General features: G+C 41.3%; 1 protein-coding gene across 8 annotated transcripts in view; it reads right to left on the reverse strand.

Annotated features, from left to right (window-relative positions):
• Nucleotides 1-25,663, reverse strand: part of washc2c (WASH complex subunit 2C) — a 59,323-nt gene that overhangs the window by 14,402 nt on the left and 19,258 nt on the right. For 5 of the 8 annotated variants that reach the window (XM_060854007.1, XM_060854006.1, XM_060854005.1 and 2 more), the window contains exons 12-22: nt 23,856-23,968; nt 22,561-22,633; nt 18,207-18,266; nt 17,155-17,295; nt 16,318-16,430; nt 14,390-14,488; nt 13,227-13,328; nt 11,735-11,860; nt 9,244-9,410; nt 4,288-4,387; nt 3,049-3,225 (exon numbers count right to left, since the gene is read on the reverse strand). In XM_060854007.1, the coding sequence (XP_060709990.1) occupies nt 3,049-3,225; nt 4,288-4,387; nt 9,244-9,410; nt 11,735-11,860; nt 13,227-13,328; nt 14,390-14,488; nt 16,318-16,430; nt 17,155-17,295; nt 18,207-18,266; nt 22,561-22,633; nt 23,856-23,968 (1,271 nt within the window). The remainder of the gene's footprint in view (nt 1-3,048; nt 3,226-4,287; nt 4,388-9,243; nt 9,411-11,734; nt 11,861-13,226; nt 13,329-14,389; nt 14,489-16,317; nt 16,431-17,154; nt 17,296-18,206; nt 18,267-22,560; nt 22,634-23,855; nt 23,969-25,663) is intronic. The other 3 variants (XM_060854002.1, XM_060854000.1, XM_060854003.1) reach the window with 3 other exon arrangements.

The raw sequence follows: 25,663 nt of genomic DNA on the forward strand, positions 1-25,663 counted from the left end.
TCTGCACTGCATCTTGCAGATGATAGAAACTGTTGCTACTGAGCATTGGTAGCAGGGAGTGAATACTTGAGGATGTGGGGCTAATCAAACAGGCTGCTTTGTCCTGGGTAGTATCAAGCTAGAATGCTTTTGGAGCGATGATCATCCTGGCAAGTGGAGAGTATTCCATCACACTGACATTTGCTTTGTAGATGGTAAACACACATTTGGAAGTTAGGTGGGAAGTTAAACACTGCAGGATTCCAAAGCCTTTGATCTGCTCTTGTAGTCATACTATTCATGTGGCTAATTCAATAATATGCTGAATAGAGTAATAATTTAAAAAAAATTACATACTGCACAGTTCTGCCCTGCCTGCATCATTCTATCCTGTGCTCCATGAACCCACCTAACTAGCTTGATCCGAACTACACAGGGCCTGATGCTCTTTTGACCGGAATGTGGAGATAACAAATCCAGCATGGCCTTGTCCCAAAGGATGCTGGATTTAAGCTTTGCATCTGTATTGAAAAGTATTTTAAAAAGTCTACATAATTTGCCTTTCTAATACAGCCCATTTAACCCTTGAGTGACAGTGAGCAAAGCGGTATCCCTTTCCTCCCTGTATCTGACTGCTCCCAACCTTGACTCCCTAATTTCAAATATTCACAGTACAGAATGTTGAGAACTCAGTCACAACTCAATGCAAGTAATGGGAGTCAAGGGACCTGAGCACTTTCAGCTTTGCGGATTCTAATAGAATCATGTGCTTTTCCATCCAAATGATTCCAAATGACTATGCTCTCAGTTCGATTAGGCTACTTGTATTCACATCTGCATTTGTAGCAACTGTTGCCCAGTTGAACAATTAGTAAAAATGAAACTGGTTCAATATTGCAAGAGTGGGGAAAACAAATAATGACATCTTGAAAAGTGTTCATATTACAGAGGCAGCTGTGCCGGACATCTTAAAACACAAAAAGGTCCATAAATCCCGGGACCTGATCAGGTGTACCCTGTGGGCAGCTAGATAGGATATTGCTGGGCCCTTACGGAGATATTTGTATCATCAATAGCCACAGGGAAGGTGCCATCTGGAGGTTGGCTAACGTGGTGCCACTATTTAAAAAAGGTGGTAAGGAAAAGCTAAGGTGAGCCTGACATTGGAGGTGGGCAAGTTGTTGGAGGTAAATCGTGTCCTCAGGTTTCCATGTATGTGGAAAGGTAAGGACTAATTAGGGGTAGTTAACGTGGCTGTGTGTGTGGGAAATCTTGTCTCACTAACTTGATTAAGATTTTGAAGAAATAACAAAGAGGATTGATGAGGGCAGAGTTGTGGACTTAATTTATGGACTTCAGTAAGGTGTTCAACAAGGTTCCTCATGGTAGACTGGGTAGCAAGGTTAGATCACATGGGAGAGAGAAAGATTTGCATGAGCTATTTGGATACAGAATTGGCTTGAAGGTAGAAGACAGCGTGGTGGAGGGTTGCTTTTCAGACTTGAGGCCTGTGACCAGCAGCGTGCCACAATACTGCTGGGTCCACTGCTTTTAGTCATTTACATAAATTATTTGGATGTGAACATAGGAGGTATGGTTAGTAAGTTTGAAAATGACACTAAAATTGGAGGACAATGAAGACGGTTACCTCAGAGTACTATGGATCTTAATCAGATGGACCAATTGGCCGCGGAGAGGCAGCTGGAGTTTAATTTAGATAAATGTGGTGTGCTGCATTTGGGAAAGGTAAATCAGGGCATGACTGGTAAGGTCCTGGCGAGTGTTGCTGAACAGACACCTGGGAGTGCAGGTTCATAGTTCCTTGAAAATGGAGTTGCAGGTAGATAAGTTAGTGAACGCAGTATTTGGTATGCTTGCCTTTACTGGTCAGCGCGTTGAGTATAACAGTTCAGAGGTCATGTTGTGGCTGTACAAGGCATTGGTGAGGGCAATATTGGAATACTGTGTTCAATTCTGATCTCCTTGCTCTAGGAAAGATGTTGTGTAACTTGAAAGGATTCAAAAAGGATTGACAAGAATGTTGCCAATATTGCAGAGTTTGAGCTATAGGGAGAGGCGGAATAGACTGGGCCTAATTTCCCTGGAGCGTCAGAAGCGGAGGGGTGACTTAATAGAGGTCTATAAAATCATAAGGGGCATGGACAGGGTAAATAGACAAAACATTTTCCCTGGGGTGGGGGAGTCCAAAACTAGAAGGCATAAGTTTAAGGTGAGACAGGAAACATTTAAAAGGGACTCAAGGGGCAACTTTTCATGCAGAGGGTGGTGCGTGTATGGAATGAGCTGCTAGAGGAAGTGGTGGATGCTGGTATAATTGCAACATTTAAAAGGTATCTGGATGGGTTTATGAAAAAGAAGGGTTTTCAGGAATATGGGCCAAATGGAACTGGATCTATTAAGAACATCTGGTTGGCATGGACGAGTTGAACTGAAGGGTCCATTTCCATGCTGTACATCTCTATGATTATGTTTTACAGGGAAGGAAATACACCACTCTTCTAGCGTCTGAAACTTCATTCATATCGTGCTGCTCATGAGTACCAGGTGTCCCACAGCATTTTATAACCAGTGAAGCACTCTGGAAGACTAGTCACTGTTCTAACACAGAAAACAGGTGACCAACATGGACAGATGATTCCACCAACAGCAATTTCATAATGACTGGATTATCCTTTATTTTTGTGATGTTGACTGGCCAGGGCTCAGGGGATACTTCCTCTGGTCTTCCTCAAGAGGGTGCTACGGATCTTACACATCCATCCAAGAGGATAGACAGGGCTTTGGTTTAACATCTGATCCAAAAGCCAGTTCCTCAGACAATGCAGCACTGAGTACAGCACTGGAACATCAACTTTATTTTGATGTTGAAGTCCCAGAGTGGGACTTAAAATCACGACATCTAAACAAAAGCATTACCAACTGAGAACTGGTAATGCTAGCAGTTTATAGATTATTAACTGTTGTACAATAAATACCTGCCATACCATTGATGCTCACATCAATAAAGCTATCTACAGAAAAGAAAAAATTCTTTTGTCTTTGACATACCACCTTTGTGTCACTTTGCTCAAGAATATCAGACCCAGCAAATAGGTGTGTTGTTCCCACTGACACTGGTTTACCACCAGCTCCCTGTTCCACTTGTCTCTTCCCATCAAACTCTGTCACAGAGCGATTGCTCTCAATTTCGCCAAAGAGGGATGAGCTCTGCAGAGGGGAAGGCTTCTGTAAAAACAGAAATTAACAACCATTGAATGATGGGACAAGCTTGAGAGGTCTGGTATATTTCTGCTTCTAATTTGTATACTCGTGTGAAATAGCCAAGTACTCAAGATCCACAAGAAAACCACTGTCCAGAACCAAGCACACTGTACACAGTAATCACTACCTAATCCACAATATCCGAAATTGTATCAAATCCCAATAATGTCCACTGACTGACAATGATTCCCAAACTGTTTAAAACGGTCATTGGTTTACTTACAATCGATCATGCCACTATTGGAGTACTGCATGCAATTCTGACCCCCACCCACCTCTAATCTTCTCCAGCTTTACAATCCTCAGATCCCTGCACTCTTTCAATTCTCACCTCTTGTGTATTTGGTTTCTGTCCCTGCATCATTGGCTGTCTCTAGAATACCTCCCGAAACCTCTGCTCCTTTGTGTCACATCTTAAAACCCACCTCTATAGCCAAAGCTCCTTACAAGGCAGGTTATCTTTGAAAACACTCCAGTGAAGCTCCTTGAAACACATATTCTGTTGAAGATGTTGTATTTGCAAAGGCTCCTTCCTTCTGTATAAACCTGGGCACTGAATACTGTAGACTACTCAATACAAAGAGAGGAAAACTTATATTTATGTGGAATCATGTGCAACCACATGATGCCCTAAAATTTTCTCCCAGCCAATTAATTACTGTTTGAAGTGTATTCACTATTGTAGCACAGGGAAATTGTGGCATGAAGAAGGCAGCACAGATTCCATTCCTGCTCTTCTCTAACATTCACATGTGTGCACTTGACAATGCTTTTTCTAGTATTAAATTGTTTTGTCTTCCCACTCATCTGGAAATCACCTACAGGAGGTTTACAAGAACCCCTGGTGGAGATGAGCTATCTCAAAACTAGGTTAATGGTCCACTCTGACTCTCATGGTCTATATATTTCACCTTCACAAAAAAGCAACAGTGAGCAGATTTTTTTGTTTAAATATTGTTAGTGAACAGGAATGCAAAGATGGTATTTTGCTACCAATTACATCATTAAGAACTTCAATCTCAATACCTGAGAAGGAGGTGGTTTGTTAGTTGCTGGTTTAGATGCAAACAGATCACCTTCATCATCATCTTCAAACAAAAGGGACACTTTATGGGATTTCTTCTGACTAAACAAAAAAGACAAGAGAGATTACAACATACTGAAAAAATACAGAAACTTGCAATTGACAATGGGCTGAGAAGCTGAGAAATGTTGGCTTAACAGAAGTGCCACTGCACTACTAATTGAGACACCTAGGTAAAATACTTAAATTCTACCATGGAAGATGGTATACTTTAAATTCAATTAATTAATCTGGACACAAAGTAATGTAATGGCGACCATGAAATCAATGTTGTAAAAACCCACGATTACTGATATCTATTTAGGGAAAAATGTCTGCCATCCTTAGCTAGTCTAGCCTAAATGTGAATTTAAACCTACAACTGTGTGAATGACTCTTAATTGATCAAAGATTAAAGAAAATAACTATTTAATGCATTCAAAATCTCAGGTTACACTTTCTTACCACAACCTCAGGAACACAGATTAAGAGAAGGGGATTAAAACTGAGGATAATGGAGGACTGTGGAAGTGATAATAATGCACCTTTCAACATTAAAGTGGACATGCATTTTCAACATTTTATATCCATGCCTCATTAGAAAACCTAGTTTGTGAAATGGAGCTACAGACAAATGAGCTCAATGAGTAGGCTGCAAAATAACTTTTAAATGCTCAATACTTGCAAACAACAAAGGGTTAATTTGACCTATTCATATCAATATTTCCTGAAGTCTGCAGCTATAATTTGCAATGTGGCTTGTTTAATGTTACACTTGAAGATAACTTCCCAAGGTGCAGAATGAACAAGCACTCTGTCTGAATGCAACCTGGCAGATCACTGATGTTCTCTTGAAAAACCAAAAATTTATCATCTTAGGTTTAACTGAGTTGACAAGTTAATATCATCTGTAGAGAGCCATTCTGGGAGCAATATGAGAAACTTCAGTTACAAGAATAGATTGGAGAAGATGGAATTGTAACAATTAGGTTTCCTGAATTATTACACAAGGGTATATGGGAAAAAGGCAGGAGTCTTGCACCAAGTCACAATGCTCAGACAGTGCTGGTGCAGACACAATGTGCTGAATGGCTTCATTCGATATGATAACACACGCAAGATTATTTATTCAGTTTGTGGACAATTAGGGATGGACAACAAATGCTGGCCCTACTGGTGACACCTACATCACACCAAATAACCACAGAGCAAATACCACAATAAAATCAGATACACATCTCCTGTACAGATGTAAATCACCGCTCTTTTATCCTTTCAAAATGTTTCTTAAAAGTGAACTGTCTGACCAAGTTTTGGATATCTGTTCTCATATTATGGGGTTTTGTTCAATTTTGTTAATTAATAGGGAAAGGCAATGGATTATTAAACTAGAAACTCAGCTAATGTTTACCACTACAAATGGTGGAACTTGGATTCAATAAAAAGAAAGATCTGGAATTAAGAATCTACTGATGACCATGAAACCATCATCAATTGTTGGTTCAGAGATATTCTGTGTGTGTGTGTGTGTGTGTGTGTGTGTGTGTGTGTGTGTGTGTGTGTGTGTGTGTGTGTGTGTAGAAAATCTGCCATCCTTACCTGACCTGGCTGACATGTTATTCAAGACTCTTACGTGCCCTTTGAAATGGTTGTATCAATCGCTATGAACTCTCAACAAGAAAGGAGATCAGATGAACCACCTGGCATCAACATAGGCACCGGAAAAGACAATGGTAGAAACAGCCCTGCCGACCCTGCGAAGTCCTGCTTCCTCATCTGGGGGGTGCTAGTGCCATAGTTGGGAGAGCTGTCTCACAGACTAGTCAAGCAATTACCTGACAGACATACTTACAGAATCACCATCTCTAAATATGTCCTCTCCCAGCTGCAGAACACACACATAAAGACTCATGACTCCAGGTTAAACATGGGCCAGGAAACGGTCCTCCCTGCATGAATGAATCAATAGTCCTCCATGTTGACCAACTAGGAGGAAGCACTGATGGTGGCAAAGGTGCAAAATGTACTCTGGGTAAAGGATTTCAATGCCCCTCACCAAGACAGCTCAGCAGCAGCGCTACTGATTGAGCTGGTCAGGTCCTAAAAGGGTATAGCTGCGAGATTGGGTCTGTGGCAGGCAGTGAGGGAATCAAGAGAAAAGTAGGCCAGTGCAGATGCATTTGTCCATGACAGTATCTGAAACGGTGACCACTGCAGTCCTTGAGGAGACAAAGTCCGGCCTCCATATTGAGAATAACCTCTATTGTGTTGTGTGGCACTATCAACGTGCTAAATGGGATAGATTTCAAACCGATCTAGGAACTCAAGACTGGTCATCTATAAAAGGTGCTGTGGACCATCAGCAGAATTGCACACCAGCACAATCTGCAACATATGCCCAGCATATCCCCAGCTCAACCATTACCATCATGCCAGGGAATCAATCTTGATTCAGTGGATTGTACCAGAGGGCTTACCAGAAGTAGCACCGGGTATTTATTTTTTTAAAAAACAGCAGTGCCAACTTGTTGAAGCAGGATTACAAGTATGCCAAGCAGCACAATGAGCAAGTGATAGACAAAGCTAAGCGACTCCACAACCAACAGATCAGATTTAAGCACTGCAGTTCTGTCACATGCAGTCGTGAACGGTGGAAGGCAATTAAATCTCATCATTGGAAGAGATCGCTCCACAAAAATGCCCGTCCTCAATGATGGAAGAACCCAACACATCAATGCAAAAGATAAAGCTGAAGCATATGCAGTAATCTTCAGCCAGATCCATCTCGCTTCCTCCAGTTGTCCACAACCTCGTAGATAACAGTGTTCAGCCAATTTAATTCACTCCACATGTTAAGAAATGGTTGAAGGCACTGGATACTACAAAGACTATGGGCCTAGACAAATTCCATCAACAGTACTGAAGACTTATACTCCAGAACTTGCTGCTCCATCAGCCAAACTAGTCCAGTGCAGTTACAACACTGGCATCTACCCAACGTGGAAAATTCCCCAAGTATGCCTTTTATACAAACAGGCAGACAGCTCCAGTCCGGCCAATTACAATCCCATCAGTCTACTTTCAACCATTAGGAAAATGACAGAAGGTATCATCGACAGTGCTATCAAGCAGCACCTGCTCAGCAAGCCTAATTTTATTTTCACCAGAGTCACTCAGCTATTGACCTCATTAACAGCCTTGGTTCAAAAACAGACAAAAGAGCGAGACTGACAGCCCTCGATATCAAGCCCACATCTGATGGTGTGTGGCATCAAGGAGCCCTAGCAAAACTGGAATCAACGGGTATTGGGGGCAAATTCTCCACTAGTTGGAATCGTACACAGGAAGATGGTTGTGGTTGTTGGAGGTCATTCATCTCAGCACTGCTGGAGTTGTCAGGGTAGTGCACTGGGTCCAACAGTCTTCAGTTGCTTCATTTATGATCTTCTCTCCATCACAATATCAGAAGTGGGGATGATCACACAATGTTCAGCACCATTCCAACTCCTCAAATATTCAAATGCAAGAGGATCTGGACAATATGCAGGCTTGGATAAGTGGCAAGTAACATTTAAACCACAAAAATACCAGGCAATGACCATCTCCAATGAGAGACAATACAATCACAATCCTTTGACATTCAATGCTTATCATCCCTGAATCCCCTATTAAACTCCTAGCAATTACCATTGACCAGAAACTCAACTGGTCTCACCTCAAACAGTAGCAACAAGATCAGGTCAGATGGAAGGAATACTGTGGTGAGTAACTGACTTCCTGACTCCCAAAGCTTGTCCACAAGACATAAGTCAGGAGTGTGGTGGAATACTCCCCAATTACTTGGATAGGTCCAGCTCCCACAACATTCATGAAACTTGACACCATCCAGAACAAGGTCCATATCCACTAGCATTCACTCCCTGCACCACCGATGCTCAGTCGCAACAGTGTGAACCATCTTCAAGGTGGTCTGCAGAAATTCACCAAAGCACCCAGACATCACCTTCCAAACCACGACCACTTCCATTTAGAAGGACAAGGGCAGCAGATAAGTGGGAAAACTGCCACCAGCAAGATTCCCTCACCATCCTGACTTGGTAGGATATTGTCATTCATTCACTGTGACTCAAAACCCCCTCCCCAAAGGGATCATGGGTCAGCCAACAGCAGATGGAGTGAAGCAGTTCAGGATGGCGGTTCACCATCACCAAAGGTATCTAGGGATAGGCAATAAATACTGGCTAGCCAGCAACACCCATGTCCCATGAATGAATTAAAAAACATTAATACTTCTATCTTTAGATTGTTTATATAGTGCCTTTATTGTAATTAACTTAGTGTTTGTAAACCACACCCTCCAAGCACCTTTCACATAATGAAGCTTGGAACTCTTTCTGTAATCCTCCATAAAGTCTGTTCCCAAGTATTTTCCATCCAGTGAGCCAGATCCTAGCTTGTTCTAGCAGTGGCATGTCCTCTGTGTAGCCTTGGATCGTTAAATTGAAAAGAAGGATAAACACAATGGCATCTCAAGTAGATCAGATGACTTCTTGGTCTGTACAGGGTTCCTTATGGTTTTAGGAGAAAGTGAGGACTGCAGATGCTGGAGATCAGAGCTGAAAATGTGTTGCTGGAAAAGCGCAGCAGGTCAGGCAGCATCCAAGGAGCAGGAGAGTCGACGTTTCGGGCATGAGCCCTTCCTGAAGAAGGACTCATGCCCGAAACGTCGACTCTCCTGCTCCTTGGATGCTGCCTGACCTGCTGCGCTTTTCCAGCAACACATTTTCAGCTCCTTATGGTTTTAGTACTTTAAGAATTCTGTTTCTGCACTTGAGAAAACACTATCTCTACAAGCTGCAACTTCTCATTTCTGGAGCTCCCTGCATGCTTTTAGAATACTGCTTTCCTTCAGCTCTTACCTTTCCTTCTGAGTCACACCAAATAAATCATCCTCTTCAGGATAGTCAAACAGACTGATCTTCTTTGGTGCTCTTGAGGTTGCAGCAGCCTTAGGCTCCTCTTGTTTCTTCTCACCCACAGACTGTGAGGCGGAAATGTTCTGTTGTCCCAAACTTTGCCATTCGTCCTGCAAAAAGGAAATATACTATGAAGTAGCAGTTTTGCACAGGATGACGTGAGGTTTGTGAAGCGAGAGAGATATTGAAGGGTCATAAAAAGGTTTGAGCTATTTAGAATAGGCCTGGATTTCAGGTTACTTTTGCTTGATACAAATGGAAATGGGGCCAAAGTAATTTGCATTATTCCAGTCTTTAACAGAGGAAGTTCAACTGAAGAGTTTAAATTCTTACAGGAACATACCAAGGATGGAGGACTTCAGTTGTTTGGAGAGAGAAGAGATCATGGGATTGTTCTGGAGAGTGTTATTTGAAATCAAAAGGAGTTTGGATAAAGTTATTAGGGAGAAATTATTTCATTGCAATCAGTACACAGAGGACACAGATTTCAAATAACTGCAAACATCTAGGAGCAAGTTGTAAAGTGTTAAAATGGCTTTCAATGTCGCAAATTATTATACTCTGGAAATACTGCCCAAAATGGTCGACGAAGATGATATCATGATATTTGAAAAGGAAATTGGATCATTGCTGAAAATTGGAAAATATACAAGGCGAGTGAAAAGGTTAAGCAGTTGAACAGTGCACAGAAGCGGCACAGGCACAGCACATAGTATCTGACAGCACAGAAGGCCTCTTGGCCTATGATAACAGTTTGAGCTGGAGACTGCGGCAGGTAGTGAGCACTATTTATAGAAAGAGGAATATGACCAGGTGAACAGGTTCAGGCAGATACTCCAGAATGAGTGTGTGAAGTAGAATCTTTGAGTCTCACAGCATGTCGGTCCAATTCATCTACACTGACCAGACATTCCAATCGGAGTCCCATTTGCCAGTATATTGCTCAATGCCTTCCTAAAGCATATACAACATTTAAAAGGCATCTAAATGGGTAATTGTGGATTTATGGGAAAACAGTGGCATCACTGGACTAGTGACTCAGAGTACCTGGTGGAATTTGAGTTCAATTAAATCTGGAATTGAAAGCTAGTTTCAGTCACAGAGACCATGATATTATCACTGCGTGTTGTAAAACTCTTCTGGCTCATGAAAGCCATTTCGAGAATAAATGCTGCATGCTGATCAAAACTGGCCTCCAGTTTCCTCATTTCCCCTCCCCCCCCATTGTCTCAGTCGATTCCCTTGAACTCAGCACCGCCCTCCTAACCTGCAATCCTCTTCCTGACCTCTCCGCCCCCGCTCCACTCCGGCCTATCACCCTCACCTTGACCTCCTTCCACCTATCACATCTCCATCGCCCCTCCCCCAAGTCCCTCCTCCCTACCTTTTATCTTAGCCTGCCTGGCACCCTCTCCTCATTCCTGATGAAGGGCTCTGGCCCGAAACTTCGAATTTCCTGTTCCTTGGATGCTGCCTGACCTGCTGTGCTTTAACCATCAACACATTTTCAGCTCTGATCTCCAGCATCTGCAGACCTCACGTTTTACTACAAGTGACTCCTGACCCATAGTATTGAAGCTGACTCTGAACATTCTGACATGATGTGGTAACTACTCAGTCCAAAAAGCAATTAGATATGGGCAACCAATGCTAGACTACATCGAAGGCAAGAATAACTTTAGAAATCTGACATGTTGGAGAGAATGCTTATCATACCAGAGCTGGAAGACCAACCCAGAATGCAGTTAGAGAAATTGTGGAGAGAAACTGTGAAGGAATTAGAGGATCAAAGTTGTAAAGGAGCTGCAAACAAAAAAAGGCATAAACATCACTGAATAAAAAAATCAAGCAATCTGCCAGAGCTTTTTGCTTTTTGATCATCAAGACAAAATTGCAATAAAACATTTCAAAGGGAATAATTATTTATGCTGCATGAGAAGAGTATGATTAGATGGTAAACGGATTCAAATTGGCAAGAGGTATTGACATGGAAGATACACCAAGAAAAAGTTAACCTCTAGACTTTTGTTTAAATCCAAACCAAGTAAGTCGACAATGATTGGTCAAAGATTGCCATGAGCTAATGCATCAGGGAATGGCTGTCCCTAAAGCTTTTGCTCAGCTGGAAAAAGTGGTATGATGATAGGTACATTGGTTTTAGAAGTAGCTCTGGGTGAATGGGTTAAGACGGATAAAAAATTTGGGGAACAGCAAAAAAGACACTGGAGAGAGGAGGATTCAGGAGGCAAAAGTACAATGAAAGCTTCAGCAGCAGTTGGTACAGGATGGGTAAAATTCAGTGTGGAAGTAGGCAGTCTCAATAACGGATGTGACAGGAGAAGGAATTTTAATGCCTCTCCCTGATGAGCGAGGAAAGTTTTCAGAAATAAACGGAATCTTGAAAAGTGCGCACAGTATTTCTAAACCTCCTTACCTTGTCATCACTATCAAACAGAGCAGCAGATTTTGATCCAGTAGCTGCAGTTTTAGGCTCATGCGGTTGCTGCGATTTCTTTGTGGCAGAAACATCCTTTGATGGAGCAGAACTGAAGAGATCACCCTATAAAATTCAGCACAAATGGGAACTAGCACCAGATTCAGAGAGTGAGAGGAGCCACAATCCTTCTACATTCCCAGACATAAGCCAATTGTTTACATACACAAGCTAAGTGTTTACTGAATATATTGAAGGGAGTTAGTTGTGACAGAAATCCTAGCCTCTGATCTGCACTTGCAGCCATAGTATTAGTATGGCTGGTCCAGTTCAGTTTCTGGTCAATGCTAATCTCAGATTGACAATGTTAGGGCATTCAGGAACAGTAATATTGTTGAAGATCAAGGGCAGACAATTTGATTCTGTCTTGCTGGAGATGGCCATTGCCTGGCATTTACATGGCTAAGTACTCACTACTTATCAGCCCAGCTTTGAATGCTGCCCAGGAATTGAAAAATATGAAATCTTGAGGGTCTTGACAGTGTAGATGTGGAGGGGATTTTTCACCTTATGGGCAAATCTAGAACTTATTGGTGACTGTCTAAAAGCCAGGGTAAAAAGAGGTTAGATGTTTCTTTTATTTCCCAGAGGGTCACAAGGCATTGGAATTCTCTTCCTTAAAAGGAGATGGAAACTAAGTTCTTGATTAGATAACTTTAAGGCAGATGTAGATAGGTTCTTGTTAAGCAGGGAGATGAAAGGTCAGAAGTAGGCAGGAATGCAGATTTGAGGTTGCAATCAGATTAATTATGATCCTATTGAATGGCAAAGTTAGAATGAGATGCTACTCTTCCTCCTGATTAGTTTGTTTGAATTCTCAAAAGTATTAAGTGAGTTATACTCGAGAGTAGAACAGTTCTGGTCACGACTGGCAGCCAGGATCGTTCCATTCAGTATTCAGTGGAGTGTCCAATGAGTTTAAAAATCGACTGCATACAAATCATAGGAAAATCTGACTGAGTAGCTGAGTTAAGTGTGATAAATAACTTTTCTTTCTCTCTAGGTCAATCTCGATTGCAAAAAAGTCCTACATAATTATCTTCCCAACAGTTCAGAAAATATGCCATAATGAGAGGAAGGTCAGAAAGAGAAAAAGATAGGCAGAAAGTGAGAGCTATGAAAAAAAACAACAGGTCAGGAAAATGCCAGTGAGTTAGTGACAAAGCAAATCAAAAATATAGACAACCACCACCTTGCTCCCTTCTTATGTGATTAGAGTCAGATTTGTAGATGACGGGTCTTGCTCTTAGGACTCAAAACTACAATTAACTCTCAAGGTCATTCCTGTAACTCTCTTCCCAGCACCTCCAGAGATTACTTGATTAAATAAGTGCGACTTAGGTTTATAGCATTGCTCAAGAGGAGAGGAAGGATTATTGGTAAACTAGTTATTTTAAGAATGTTTTTATATTAGAATTAAAAATTACTTTACCTCATCATCGAAGAACGAGACTGGAATCTGGCTGGACGTGTTCTGGACTAAGGATTGTTTTGATTGGTGCCTTTTTGTGTCCTTGTTTGAAGAGAATAAGTCCTGTTATGGTCAAGAAGGAGTTTGAGGCAAGTGAGGATCCTATTCAGAAGTGGTGCCTGCGCAATAACAATTCTCAGGGGACTTTTCAATTGTAATTTCATCCAAAGAATGAACGGAAAACATTATGACACAAAGAATCGATACTTTATTGCACCAAAATTTGATCCCTATTCAATTTCAGGTTAGTTGGTCTCAGTTGCAGTTAATATAATAATCATAGGGAAAATTCAGGCAGAGGTTTCATGTCTGACTGCAACCCAGTAACCACTGGAGTGTCTTCAGGGGAAATAGAGTCAGAGTTGTACAGCATGATAACAGACCCCTCAGTCTAAATTGTCCATGCCAGATATCCTAAATTAATCTAATCACATTTGCCAGCATTTGGCCCATTTCCCTCTAAATCCTTCCTATTCATATACTCATCCAGATCAGGGCAGTGTCTGCCACTCTTGAAATACTGTTGAAGAGAGGGGATTAGGATGAACAAAAAAAAAGGAGGTTGCTGACACTTACCACCAAGAGCTCAAGAATTTGGTCAGATGGATAACCAGATTTTCAGGAACCATACACTGACAAATGGGGTAATTGGTGAGGTTGGGCAGGTCAGGAGTGAAAACTGTTACCAAATCCCAAATTTCATTCATCCCAAGATAACAATATTCATTAAGAATCAAAAAGAGAATGGAATGGATTATTCTTGATACACTATAATCTTCAATATCTAGCTAATGGTAGTTATATAGGTCCCACAGTAGGGTGACTTAGAACACTTTTCATTTCGCTTGTAAAAATACATCCAACAAACTCTAAATTTTAATTTTAATTTACACAACACAGTCTTTGCTGTTGCAGGATTTAGAATTTCATCTGACATGATATAAATGATCTGATTTATATGAAACTTTGTTTCAGGGAAAGTGGGAATAAAAAACTTTCAGCAAACAGAAACACAGTTGTAAGCAGAGTTATCCTGGAATGATTAGAAACTGCTTGGGTCTACAGATCTGCACAGTTGGTACCACGTAAAGGATACTGTAATCTTTAGAAGTCAGTTCCCTTACCTGAGAGTCATCATCATCAGAGAAGAGACCAGAACTAGTTTGGGACTTTTCAACAAGTGGGGGAGAGGATTCTACTACTTCAGAGTGGAGCTGCGCATTCTTGGAAACAAAAAGATATTCAATTGTAGAATTTAGTTTGTTTTCATACTTTTTTTTTGCATAATGTTGTAAACTCATTTGATATGAAATTGCAACAGTAAAACCAAGTAGCAAAACTAAATTGTCAATCTTGTTTAAAGGAGCACCAATGATAACTGTTTAGGCAAATCAGCATGTATTTCTGTCCTTTGTTGAAATGTTGGAAAAACATTTTTATGCATCGAAACAATGGTAGAGGTCAGGAAAGTGAACAGAAGCAAAGACAAGTCCACAAAGTTGCAAAATATTGGCCCAGATCTTCCTATCAGATTGGAAACCCTATTTCTGTCAGAGAAGGGAAACAGAATATATACACTTAACTTCCTTTGATTTTTGAGCAATTTTCAAATTAAGGAACTTTCCTAACTGACTCAATGCAGGAACCTTCAGGGAGAGCTGCACCAAATGACACTTCCTTTTAAGGCAAGAGTTGCAATATCTCAAAGTTTCTTTGAAAACCTGCAGAGCAGGTGGTTTGTCACTTGTATCATTACTCATAAGTTATATCAGCATTTTTCTTTCCAGCATAAGGTTACAAGGAAGTTGGAACTGTTGAAGTCTCCAACTCGAACTCAGAGTCAGAAACATGATCAGAGGGTTCTCTTCTGAAATTATTCAATCTTCTCTGGCAATTTCCATTACCTGTAGTGCATCAGAGGTACTGCCCATTTCGAACCATCCAAAAACTGCAAGACTTGCCTCAATATAACTCCACACTTGTGTTAGCTTGCTCAGCCAGCTGGTGGTTATGGGGAAGAAATGATGCAACTGAATCGAATTACATCAGCCAGGGCACACCATGGCCTTGCATGGCAAGCCATTAGTACCAGAGAAGGATAAGAGGGCAAGAATGTCAGAAATCATTGTGACAGAAGGTAAGTAGTGAAACAATATACAGTAAAATCACTTTTGAGATTTGAAGACAAGGATCAGAGTTTTCTGTTACATTATAGCCATTGAGAAGTATCAATTTTATGCAAAATAAATTTGAGCTGAACAAATGTGTTGATAACTAGAACATTCAGTGTCTGTATCTCTTCCATCAAGGAGTGGTTAAGATCCAATAATATGAGAGGTAGGGACATAGTGGCAACATCACTGATTGGTATTCCAGAAGCGCAGACTAACGTTTTAGGAACAAAAGCTTGAATCCCTCTGTGGGAGATGTTGAAATTTAAATTTAATTCATAAATAAGGAATAAAAAGCCAGTCCAACTGTGACCATAAAACAAGTGTCAATTGTTGTCAACATCCTTTAATGAAGGGAAACGGACATAGTTACGTGGTCTGGCCTGTATGGGTCTCCATACCCACTGTCACGTGGCTGACCCTTCACTGGCTCTCGATGCTGTTTCGAGGACAATCAGTTCAAGTTCATTTAGAGATGGCCAAAACACCAGACTGGTCAGTGATGACAACATTTGATGTAGTATTAAAGAAAATTATTCCAAAACATTTTACAGTAACCCAAACTCCATTGCCACTCTCTACAGAGCTCTACAGTCCACTCCACTTCCCATTACCTTTCTCCATCCTCGACTGAAAAGATGCATTCATGAATTATTCCACATCAGTCATTTTCAGCAGTTTTTAAAAAAAAATCATTCATTACACACAGTTCATGATATAGGATACTTTGTTGGTTAGTAGAGACATGGTGAGCCATAGGGCCTGTTTCTATTTTGAATGACTATGATAAAAATGGAATGGATACACTATTGAAGTACTTACTTTATAAACCAGTATTTACAGTTCACAAATGATCCTATCATTCTAAAACAGTAACTCACCTGCTGTGCCCCTGATTTCCCTTTGACAGCTTTTGGCGTTACACTTGCTTCAAAGAGCCCACTGTCCTCACTTTCATCAAAGAGACTTGTGGCCAGCTTGCTTTCAGTTTTATCTAAATAGAAATTACAAAATGTGGAAACGTTGATGCAAAACGATTGAATAGTGAAATAAGCAGCAGTTATCACAGAATAAAATAGCAAGATCGAGTATGAAAGCAAGCGCAAATTGATTAAAGCAAAAAGTCTTCGTTCCATAAGAGACAATGATTTTAAATTCCACCATTTGAATAGCAGGGACTGGATGAATCTCTTGTACTTTCCTCTTTCTTGTTGAGGATCCCTTGCACTTCCAAATTGCAAGACGTGGTTATTGGTGGAGATCGCTTAATGTTCATATGCAGTGTTCAAAATGTCCAAACATAGGGTTTCTTCACAACAGTATCAAAAGCTAATGAGTGTCATCTTCACATGTTGAGTGACCATAACTCATTCTCGCTTTAATTCCCTTTCTAAATCTGTGGCCTCTGCCACCTAGCTTTATTTAGAAGAATAATTTCTTGTTTTTCAAGGAATGGAACATCATGAAGTGCAACACGACGAGATACTAGGAGGTGACTTATAGCTCATTGAACAGATAGATTTCAAGGAACATCTTAAAAGATGGAGAGAAGTAGACATACTGTTTTCCCAAATCACCTGAGGTTGCATGAAGCACAATACATTGATAATGCTGCAAATCTGTGATAGCAGAGTGTGAAATAGGGACTGATTCACTCTAAATTCAGCTTCAATGAAATGGCTACAAATGTTGGAGTCTGGATAACGAACTGGATCTACCTGCTCCCGAGGTTTTCACATTTGATCCAAATAAATCATCTTCCTCATCATCGAACAGCCCTCCAGTGTTTACTGGCTCTCGTTTTGCTTTTTTGCTGTGCGCTGTCTCAGAAATCACGTTGGGAGCAAATAAATCTCCACCTAGAAGGGGAATCAAAATAGTCTCAAAAGTGCCTCTGAACAGACAGAAATAAAGATGCACAACCAGAAATTAAAAATTGAGTGGCAGAAATACTCAGCAGTTTTGAGTCAGCCACAGAGAGGATTGGGAAGAGGATCCTCCCTCTCAAAATAAGAAGTCTTCTGGAACCAGAAGACCCCTTACAAAATAAAGACGTGACAACATTTTTTCCTTGCAGAAGGTGGCAACTCCATAGAATTCTCTACTCAAATAGTGGAAGGGACAGACACATTGAAAACTCAAGGCAGAGTTAGACACATTCTTGACTGAGAGGGAAGTCAAGTGTTCGTCAGGGAAGTAGAGAAGTGGAGCTAAAGGTCATAATCAGATCAGCTGTGATCTTAATGATTAAGACTGAGCAGGCCAGAGGGCTTACTGCTGCACACATCTACATACTGCTTTTTCATCATCTTCAGTTTCTTTCAGACTTCAGACCTCTGTCATTTCTTATTTGCCTCAACAGGAAGACTGTTTGATCAGGTGTAGGGACATTTTATAATCCCGGTTACCGATATGCAAAAGTCACAGGGACCTTGGCTGTGCAATGGCCCTCTGATCTCCAGAGCCATCTCTCCTAGTGTATTAAGCTGTGCCAGAGGTACAAATGAATAAAATTTGCCCTCTAATCCAAGGATAATCAAGGGGATAAGAAACCTAGCCAGAAACTAGTCAAAACAAATATTCAGTTAATTCTTTTTTCTCTTGTTCCTTTCATTTCAAAGCCCCTCGTTTAAAAAGATCCCATATTATTATAGTCAAGGTAATTTGCACAAACCTCAGAGCAATAAAGGCTAACACAGACACAGAAGGTTAGACAATACAAGACTGTTACTTTGTTTTTTTTTAAAAACACTGATTACAGTAAACCTACCCGGATAAATAGAAACTGCTCCAACTGGTACTTTTTTCCCAGATTTTCTTGCAACAGGTTCTGATTATGAAATTAAAAGGAGGAAATTTAAAATGGGAAAAGCCAACAAGACTCCAGACACCAAATACCTTTTGCTGTTTTCTGACATGCGATTGGATAACAACGAGATAACGATCCAAGAAATATTAATGAAACTGGAATCTCTTGGACTAAGTCATAGACATACAGCACGGAAACAGACGCTTCAGTCCAATTCGTCCATACCAACCAAGTTTCCCAAACTTAAACTAAATACCACACGCCTGCGTCTGCCCCATAACCATCTAAACCTTTCCTATTCATCTACCAATCCAAATATCTTTTGGATGTTATAATTGTACCTGCATCCACTTCCTCTGGCAGTTCATTCCACATACCAACCACCCATGGAACATAGCCGGTCACAGGCCGCTAAACTGAAAACCATCACCCCACCACCATCATCTGTCTCCTACCGTCAAGCTAATTTTGTATCCAATTGGCAAGCTATCCCTGAATTCAATGTGACCTAACTTTACTAATTAGTCTACCATGAGGAATCTCGTTAAAGTTTTTATTAAAGTCCATGTAGACAATGTCTACCACTCTACCCTCAATCGTTTTGGTAAGGTCCTCAAAAAACACTCAAATTTGTGAAAGACTGTCTCTAGGACAATGACATGTTCTTGGAGAATAGGCCTCTGCAGTGATTGCACAAAGCATATTGAAAGCACCAGTGTCAACCCATTTTCAATGCAGCTTTTCCATCATCTTTAAATCCACAAAGAAATGCACAACAACTTGAAACTGGTGTCAACATCGTGGAGTTCACTTGAGCATACAAAGATTAGATTAGATTACTTACAGTGTGGAAACAGGCCCTTTGGCCCAACAAGTCCACACCGACCCGCCGAAGCGCAACCCACCCATACCCCTACATTTACCCCTTACCTAACACTACAGGCAATTTAGCATGGCCAATTCACCTGACCCGCACATCTTTGGACTGTGGGAGGAAACCGGAGCACCCGGAGGAAACCCACGCAGACACGGGGAGAACATGCAAACTCCACACAGTCAGTCGCCTGAGTCGGGAATTGAACCCGGGTCTCAGGCGCTGTGAGGCAGCAGTGCTAACCACTGTGCCACCGTACCGCCCAACAAGTCCACACCAACCTGCCGAAGCCCAACCCCTTACGCTGAGATTATGCTTTTTGGTCCTAAACTAGGGGAAACAAGCACTCCACATCTACCGCTAAGCATTCCAAGGACCTGAAAAGTGAGGGAAGGTGGTCTGAAATGCATGTGTTTCAATGCGAGAAGTATAATAAGCAAGGTAGATGAACTTAGAACTTTGGTTAATACTTGCAACTATGACATTATTGTGATTAGAGACTTGGCAGAATGAGGGACTGGACTGACAGCTGAATTTAAATGATGCAGGTGTGACAGAAAGACAGGTAAAAAGGTGGGGGGAGTTGCATTACTGGTGAAGGAGTGTCTCACAGCTGGAATGAAGGAAGACACATTAAAGGACTTGTGCAGTGAGAGAATAGGAGTAGAATTCAGGAATAGGAAAAGTGAAATCACAATGCTGGGGGTACACTACAGGCCTCCCAACATCTAGCAGGAGATAGAGGAGAGAACATGTGGACAGATTTTGGGAAGATGTAAAAACAGTAGCATTGTTCTGGTGGGTGATTTTAACTTCCTTTATAACGACTGGGATTTATTACATGTTAGGGGCTTGGATGGGACAGAATTTGTAAGGATGATTCAGGAGGGATTTTTGACAATATGTAAACAATTCAACCAGGGAAGGGGTTAATATGGTTTTTGGGGAAGGAGCCCAGCCAGGTGAATTAAGTTTCAATGGGAGAGCATTTCGGGAGTACTGCCCGTATTATCATGAGTTTTATGATATTCACAGATAGGGATAACAGCAGTCCTCGGGGGGTTAAACTGGTTTGGGGGTGGGGGGTGAGGGGTGGGTGGGGGGAGATGAACTACAATATTAGACAGGAACTAAGAACTTTGATTGGCAACAGCTGTTTGAGGGCAAATCTACATCAGAAACGTGGGAGTATTTCAAAGTAGTGCAGTTGTTATGAGTTCAGGAGCAACACATTCCTATCAATTCCAAAGACAGGTATGGCAATGGATGAACCTTGGATGACCAGGGATGTCAGAAAGAAAAAGGAAACATACATAAGGTCCACGAGAATGGGAACTGATGAAGCCCTTCAAGTATAAGGCAAGTAGAAAAGAAAATGGTTAGCACTGCTGCCTCACAGCACCAGGGACCCAGGTACAGTTCCAGCCTCAGTGGAGTTTGCACATTCTCCACGTGTCTATGTGGGTTTCCTTCGAGCGCTCCGGTTTACTCCCTCAGTTCAAAGATGTGCAGATCAGGTGAACTGGCCATTCTGAATTGGCCATTCTAAATTGCCCATAGTGTTAGTGCATTAGTCAGAGGGAAATGGGTCTGGGAGGGGCAGTGTGGACTTGTTGGGTCGAAGTGCCTGTTTCTAAACTGTAGGGAATCTAATCTAATCTAATTCAATTTAAACAAGGAATTAGAAGGGCTAACAAGGGTCAGGAAAAGTAGTTAGCAAAAAGGATTAAGGAGAATCCCAAGGCTTTTTATACATATACAAAAAGCAAGAGGGTAGCCAGGGACAGGGTTGGCCCACTCAAGGACAAAGGAAGGAATCTACAGATGAACGGCTCTGGCCCGAAACGTCGAATTTCCTGTTCCTTGGATGCTGCCTAACCTGCTGTGCTTTAACCAGCAACACATTTTCAGCTCCAATCTACAGATGGGGCCAGATGAGGTCCTAAACAGATACTGTGTCAATATTCACCAAAGAGAAGGAATTGGCGGAGGATGATCTCAGGAAAGGGAGTATCAAATCTCTAAACCAAGTTGTCATTAAAAAGGAAGAGGTGTTATGCATCTTAAAAAAGTATTAAGGTAGTTAAGCCCCCAGATCCTGATAGGATCCATCCCAAAATATTCAGGTAGGCAAGAAAACAAACTGCTGGAGCATTGACGGACATGCTTGTATCCTCATTGGCCACAGGTGAGGTCACAGAGGACTACAAAATAGCCAATGCTGTCTCATCATTTAAGAAGGGTAGCAGGGATAATCCTGGAAATCACAGGCCTGTGAGTCTCAAGTCAGCAGTAGGGAAATTATTGGAAAAGATTCTCAGGGTCAAGATCTATACGCATTTAGAAGCGAATGAATTTATTAGACAGATTATAGATTAGATTAGATTAGCTTCCCTACAAAGTATGGAAACAGGCTTTTCGGCCCAACAAATGCACACTAACCCTCCGAGTAGCAGCTCACCCAGACCCATTCCCTTTCCCTATATTTATCCCTGACTAATGCACCTAACACTATGGGCAACTTAGCATTGTCAATTCACCGGAATTGCACATCTTTGGACTGTGGGAGGAAACCAGAGCACCCGGTGGAAACACACGCAGACATGGGGAGAAGGTGCAAACTCCACACAGACAGACAGTCACCCGAGGTGGGAATGCATGCTTGCCTTCGTTGGAAGGGACAATTATAAGGATAGACAAGTTATGCTGTAACTTTATAGAATTTAAGTTATGCCACACTTCAAATATTGCATACAGTTCTGGTCACCACACGACCAGAAGGATGTGGCTGCTTTGGAGGGAGTACAGAAGAGATTTACCAGGATGTTGCCTGGTAAGGGGGATCTTTTGGCTATGAAAGAAGGTTGGATAGACTGGGTTTATTTTCATTGGAACGAAAGAGGTTAAGGGACGACCTGATAGAAGTCTAAAAGACAGCGAATGGAATGAAAGAAGAGAGTGTGAAGCTTCTTCCCATGGTGTAGGGATCAATTACTAGAGGAGACCGGTTCAAAGTGGGAGAGGGGAAGTTTAAGAGATGTACAAGGCATGTTTTTCATATAAAAGGAGGTGTGCACGCAGAAAGCATTGCCAGAGGTGGAAGCAGGCACAATAGCAGCAACTGAACAAATACCCGAATAGGAAGGGAACAGAGGGATATGGAATCCGTAAGCGAAGACAGCTTTAGTATGGAAGGACAAAATATGGCGGCGCAGTCTTAGAGGGCCGAAGGGCCTGCTCCTGTGCTAATTTGTTCTACGTGCTTTAAGACTGACTTAGACCTGCACCACCACACAATAGAATGCTGGACACGTTGTTTTAACCAAGCTCCAGGAAAATTACATATGTATCATTTCTGAATATTAATTTCTTTTTGGAAAAATCATTGCACTAACTTGTTGCAAGTGATAGATACTGTTTTTCACTACTCAATGCTCTCACCATCAAAAACTGCTGGTTTGACTTCCTTTCCTTTGTTGAGTTCCTCTTTTGGTGCCTCAGCAAAAAGATCACCCTAGAAAAGCAAGAAACATTCCTGTAATCAAAACGTAGTATTGACATTGACATGTTATATCTGGGATCTATGCTTCAATTCAGCCTTTAACCTCTACAGCACTTGATGCAAGCCCAGTTGAAGTGAGGCAGAACAGTTGATCATGGCATCATAGAATAGTTACAGCACAGCATGTGGTCATTTAGCCCATCTTATATTTTGTTCCTTTCCAAGAGTTCAGTTCTCGTCGTCTCATTACAGGAAAGATGTGGAAGCTTTAGAGAGGCTGCAAAGGAGATTTACCAGGATGCAGCCTGGACTGAAGGGTATGTCCTATGATGAAAGATTGAGGAAGCTCAGGCTTTTCTCACTGGAGCAAAGGAGGATGAGAGGTGACTTGTACACCTTTATCAAAAGACAGAGGCATAAGTAGAGTGGATAGCAAAAGGATTTCCCCATAGTGGAAATGTCTATCACGAGGGGGGCATAATTTTAAGGTGATTGGAGGGAGATTTAGGGGAGTTGTCAGAGGTAGGTTCTTTACAGTGTGCTGGGTGCATGGAATGCACTGCCAGCAGTGGTAATACAGTCAGTTACACTGCTGACATTTAAGCGAGTCTTGGATAGGCACATGAAAGCTTGTACAATGTAGGTTAGTCTGATCTTAGTAGGATAAAAGGCTGGCACAACATCAAGGCCGAAAGGCCTGCACTGTGCTGTACTGTTCTATGTTCTAAGTCTCACCAGCCCCATTCCTTTTCTCTGCAACCCTACAATTTTCTCTCTTCTCCTAATTACCCATTTCTTTATTGAAACCATAAATTTAACTGCCTCCACGATGCCAGATTCCAGATTTAGTCTCTCAGTTAGAACATTTTCCTCCTGCAGTTCTTCTTAGAAAACTAATTTGCTGGAATTGGGTCCCAGCATGTCAGGAGAACAACAGGACACTGAGAACATAGAAGCTCAGCAGCTGAAGAAACAACTCTCTACCATTTCTAACAGGAATAAGCTTACACTAAAACATCCCCATGTCTATAGCAAGCATACACACACACAGCCACAAAGATTCTGCCTTGTTCTCAAAGTGGGAAGGCATGCTGAACAAGTTAAATCTGAAAAGGACTTTCTAATTTAAGAGGCATACAAGTATTTGTCAGTCAACCTGTATCACAAACATCATTTTCCATTATTTCAGAATTCGGAATTTTAAATTTCGAAACAGCAATACCACAGTACCTACCTCATCATCAAAGAGACCTTTACCCCCACTGAAGAGGCCACTTTTGCTGCGAAATGGAGAAAAATCATCTTCTTCATCAGCAATCTCAGATGTGAATAAGTTCTCTTCATCTTCTGAAACATGAAATAAAAAATGTTGTATGATAATTCATAAATAACCCAGCTCTATCCAAACTGTGGTGAGCACCCAATACAATGACAGATTCCACCATGGACCATATATGTAGAGGGAATTTTCTGCTGTTCAGAGGCTATAAACCTGCTACATGGGAACAACTTTATCAATTAAGAGCAGTGCACAAGAAGCATCACGAAATTGAAATTTCAGGGTTGCAAAATCTTTGTATTCACTTCCAGCTAATGTTGGAATACAAATGGTTGGAAAAATCCTAATATGGCAGGAACAAACCAACTCCACTACATTCTACAGAGACTTCTTATAATGTAGGCCACCCTGCATAGGAATCATTGTTTCCCATGCCTCTATTATTTATATTTTATGTTTATATTGCATCTCAGCAAATTCCAACCAGATTCTCTAACTTCCCTTCTTAGTCTGACTTCAGTTTCCTGGATCCATGCTCAGAACAGAGATCCTTTTTCTCAAAAAGTAGACCCCTATCACTAAATGACAAGTAATTTACCTCCTGACTCCTCGAAGCCTGTCCACCAACTAAGACATGTAGGTCAGGAGTGTGATGGAACACTCCTATTTGCCTGGATGAGTACAGCTCAGCATTATCTGGGACAAAGCAACACACCCATCCAGCACCTTCAACATTCACTCCCTCTCCCAACAATACAGTGGGAGCACAGACAATCAACTAAGATACACAGCTTTGACAGCACTTTACAAATCCAATGACCTCCACCACCTGGAAGGATTTGGATAGAGCTATACCTCTATGTACAAGTTATCTTCAGAAATTTCACAAAATCCTAGTGTGGAATTATATCTCCATTTATTCTTTGTCAGATTCAAAACTAAATCACAATGAGAGAAGTTTCATCCAAATGGACTACAGCCATGGACTACAGGGCATTAACTCAACACTATCTGCAAAAGACAATTAGGAATGAGCAAAATATGCTGGTCTAGACAGCTTTGTTCACATCCCATGATCATCTTCTCATTAAAAGTTTTATCCTGTACTTTCCTGGTTAGGATAGTGAATTGAAGTGACCTCATTGCAAGTCCTGAGTCGAATTTGTTTTGTAGCCTGGAGCAACAGACTTCCCTCTTTCAAAAGTGCAGGCTCTCACTTGCCAATTGTAAATTGTATGCTGCAAAAACATTCAGCAGTATTTTTGTTAATTCGGTTAATAAATACAGTAGTGCCTCGACATACAAACGACCCCGTTCACGTACAAATCAGTTTACGAACAGGAATGTAATAAAATGTTGCTTCAACGTACGTACGAAATTCAAGGTACGAACGCAAAAAGCCCGTGTGCGACCACGTGGTTTCATTGTTCTGTTTTGCTATGCACTTGTTGAACGCAAAAGCTCTTGGGCCCCACGTGATCTCATTCAGTTCGTCTTTGACGCGTGCGGTGAACAGCCAAACAAGCATTTTAAAGCTATCCGAACAATGGGAAAAATTGATTCAGTTCGCAGACTTTTCAGTTTGCGAGCTGGGTCCCGGAACGGATTAAGTTCCTAAGTCGAGGAGCTACTGTAAATTGTTGTAAATTTTGTTTTCACATTTCAAAAATGGAAGAGCATTTCCAATATTTCATATCCTCACAAGAAACGTACAGGAAGATATTTTGACTGTTACATGCTGTCCCAATTACATTTTATATTTC

This window comes from Hemiscyllium ocellatum, chromosome 43 (genome assembly GCF_020745735.1).
Source record: "Hemiscyllium ocellatum isolate sHemOce1 chromosome 43, sHemOce1.pat.X.cur, whole genome shotgun sequence".
Lineage (NCBI taxonomy): Eukaryota > Metazoa > Chordata > Chondrichthyes > Orectolobiformes > Hemiscylliidae > Hemiscyllium > Hemiscyllium ocellatum.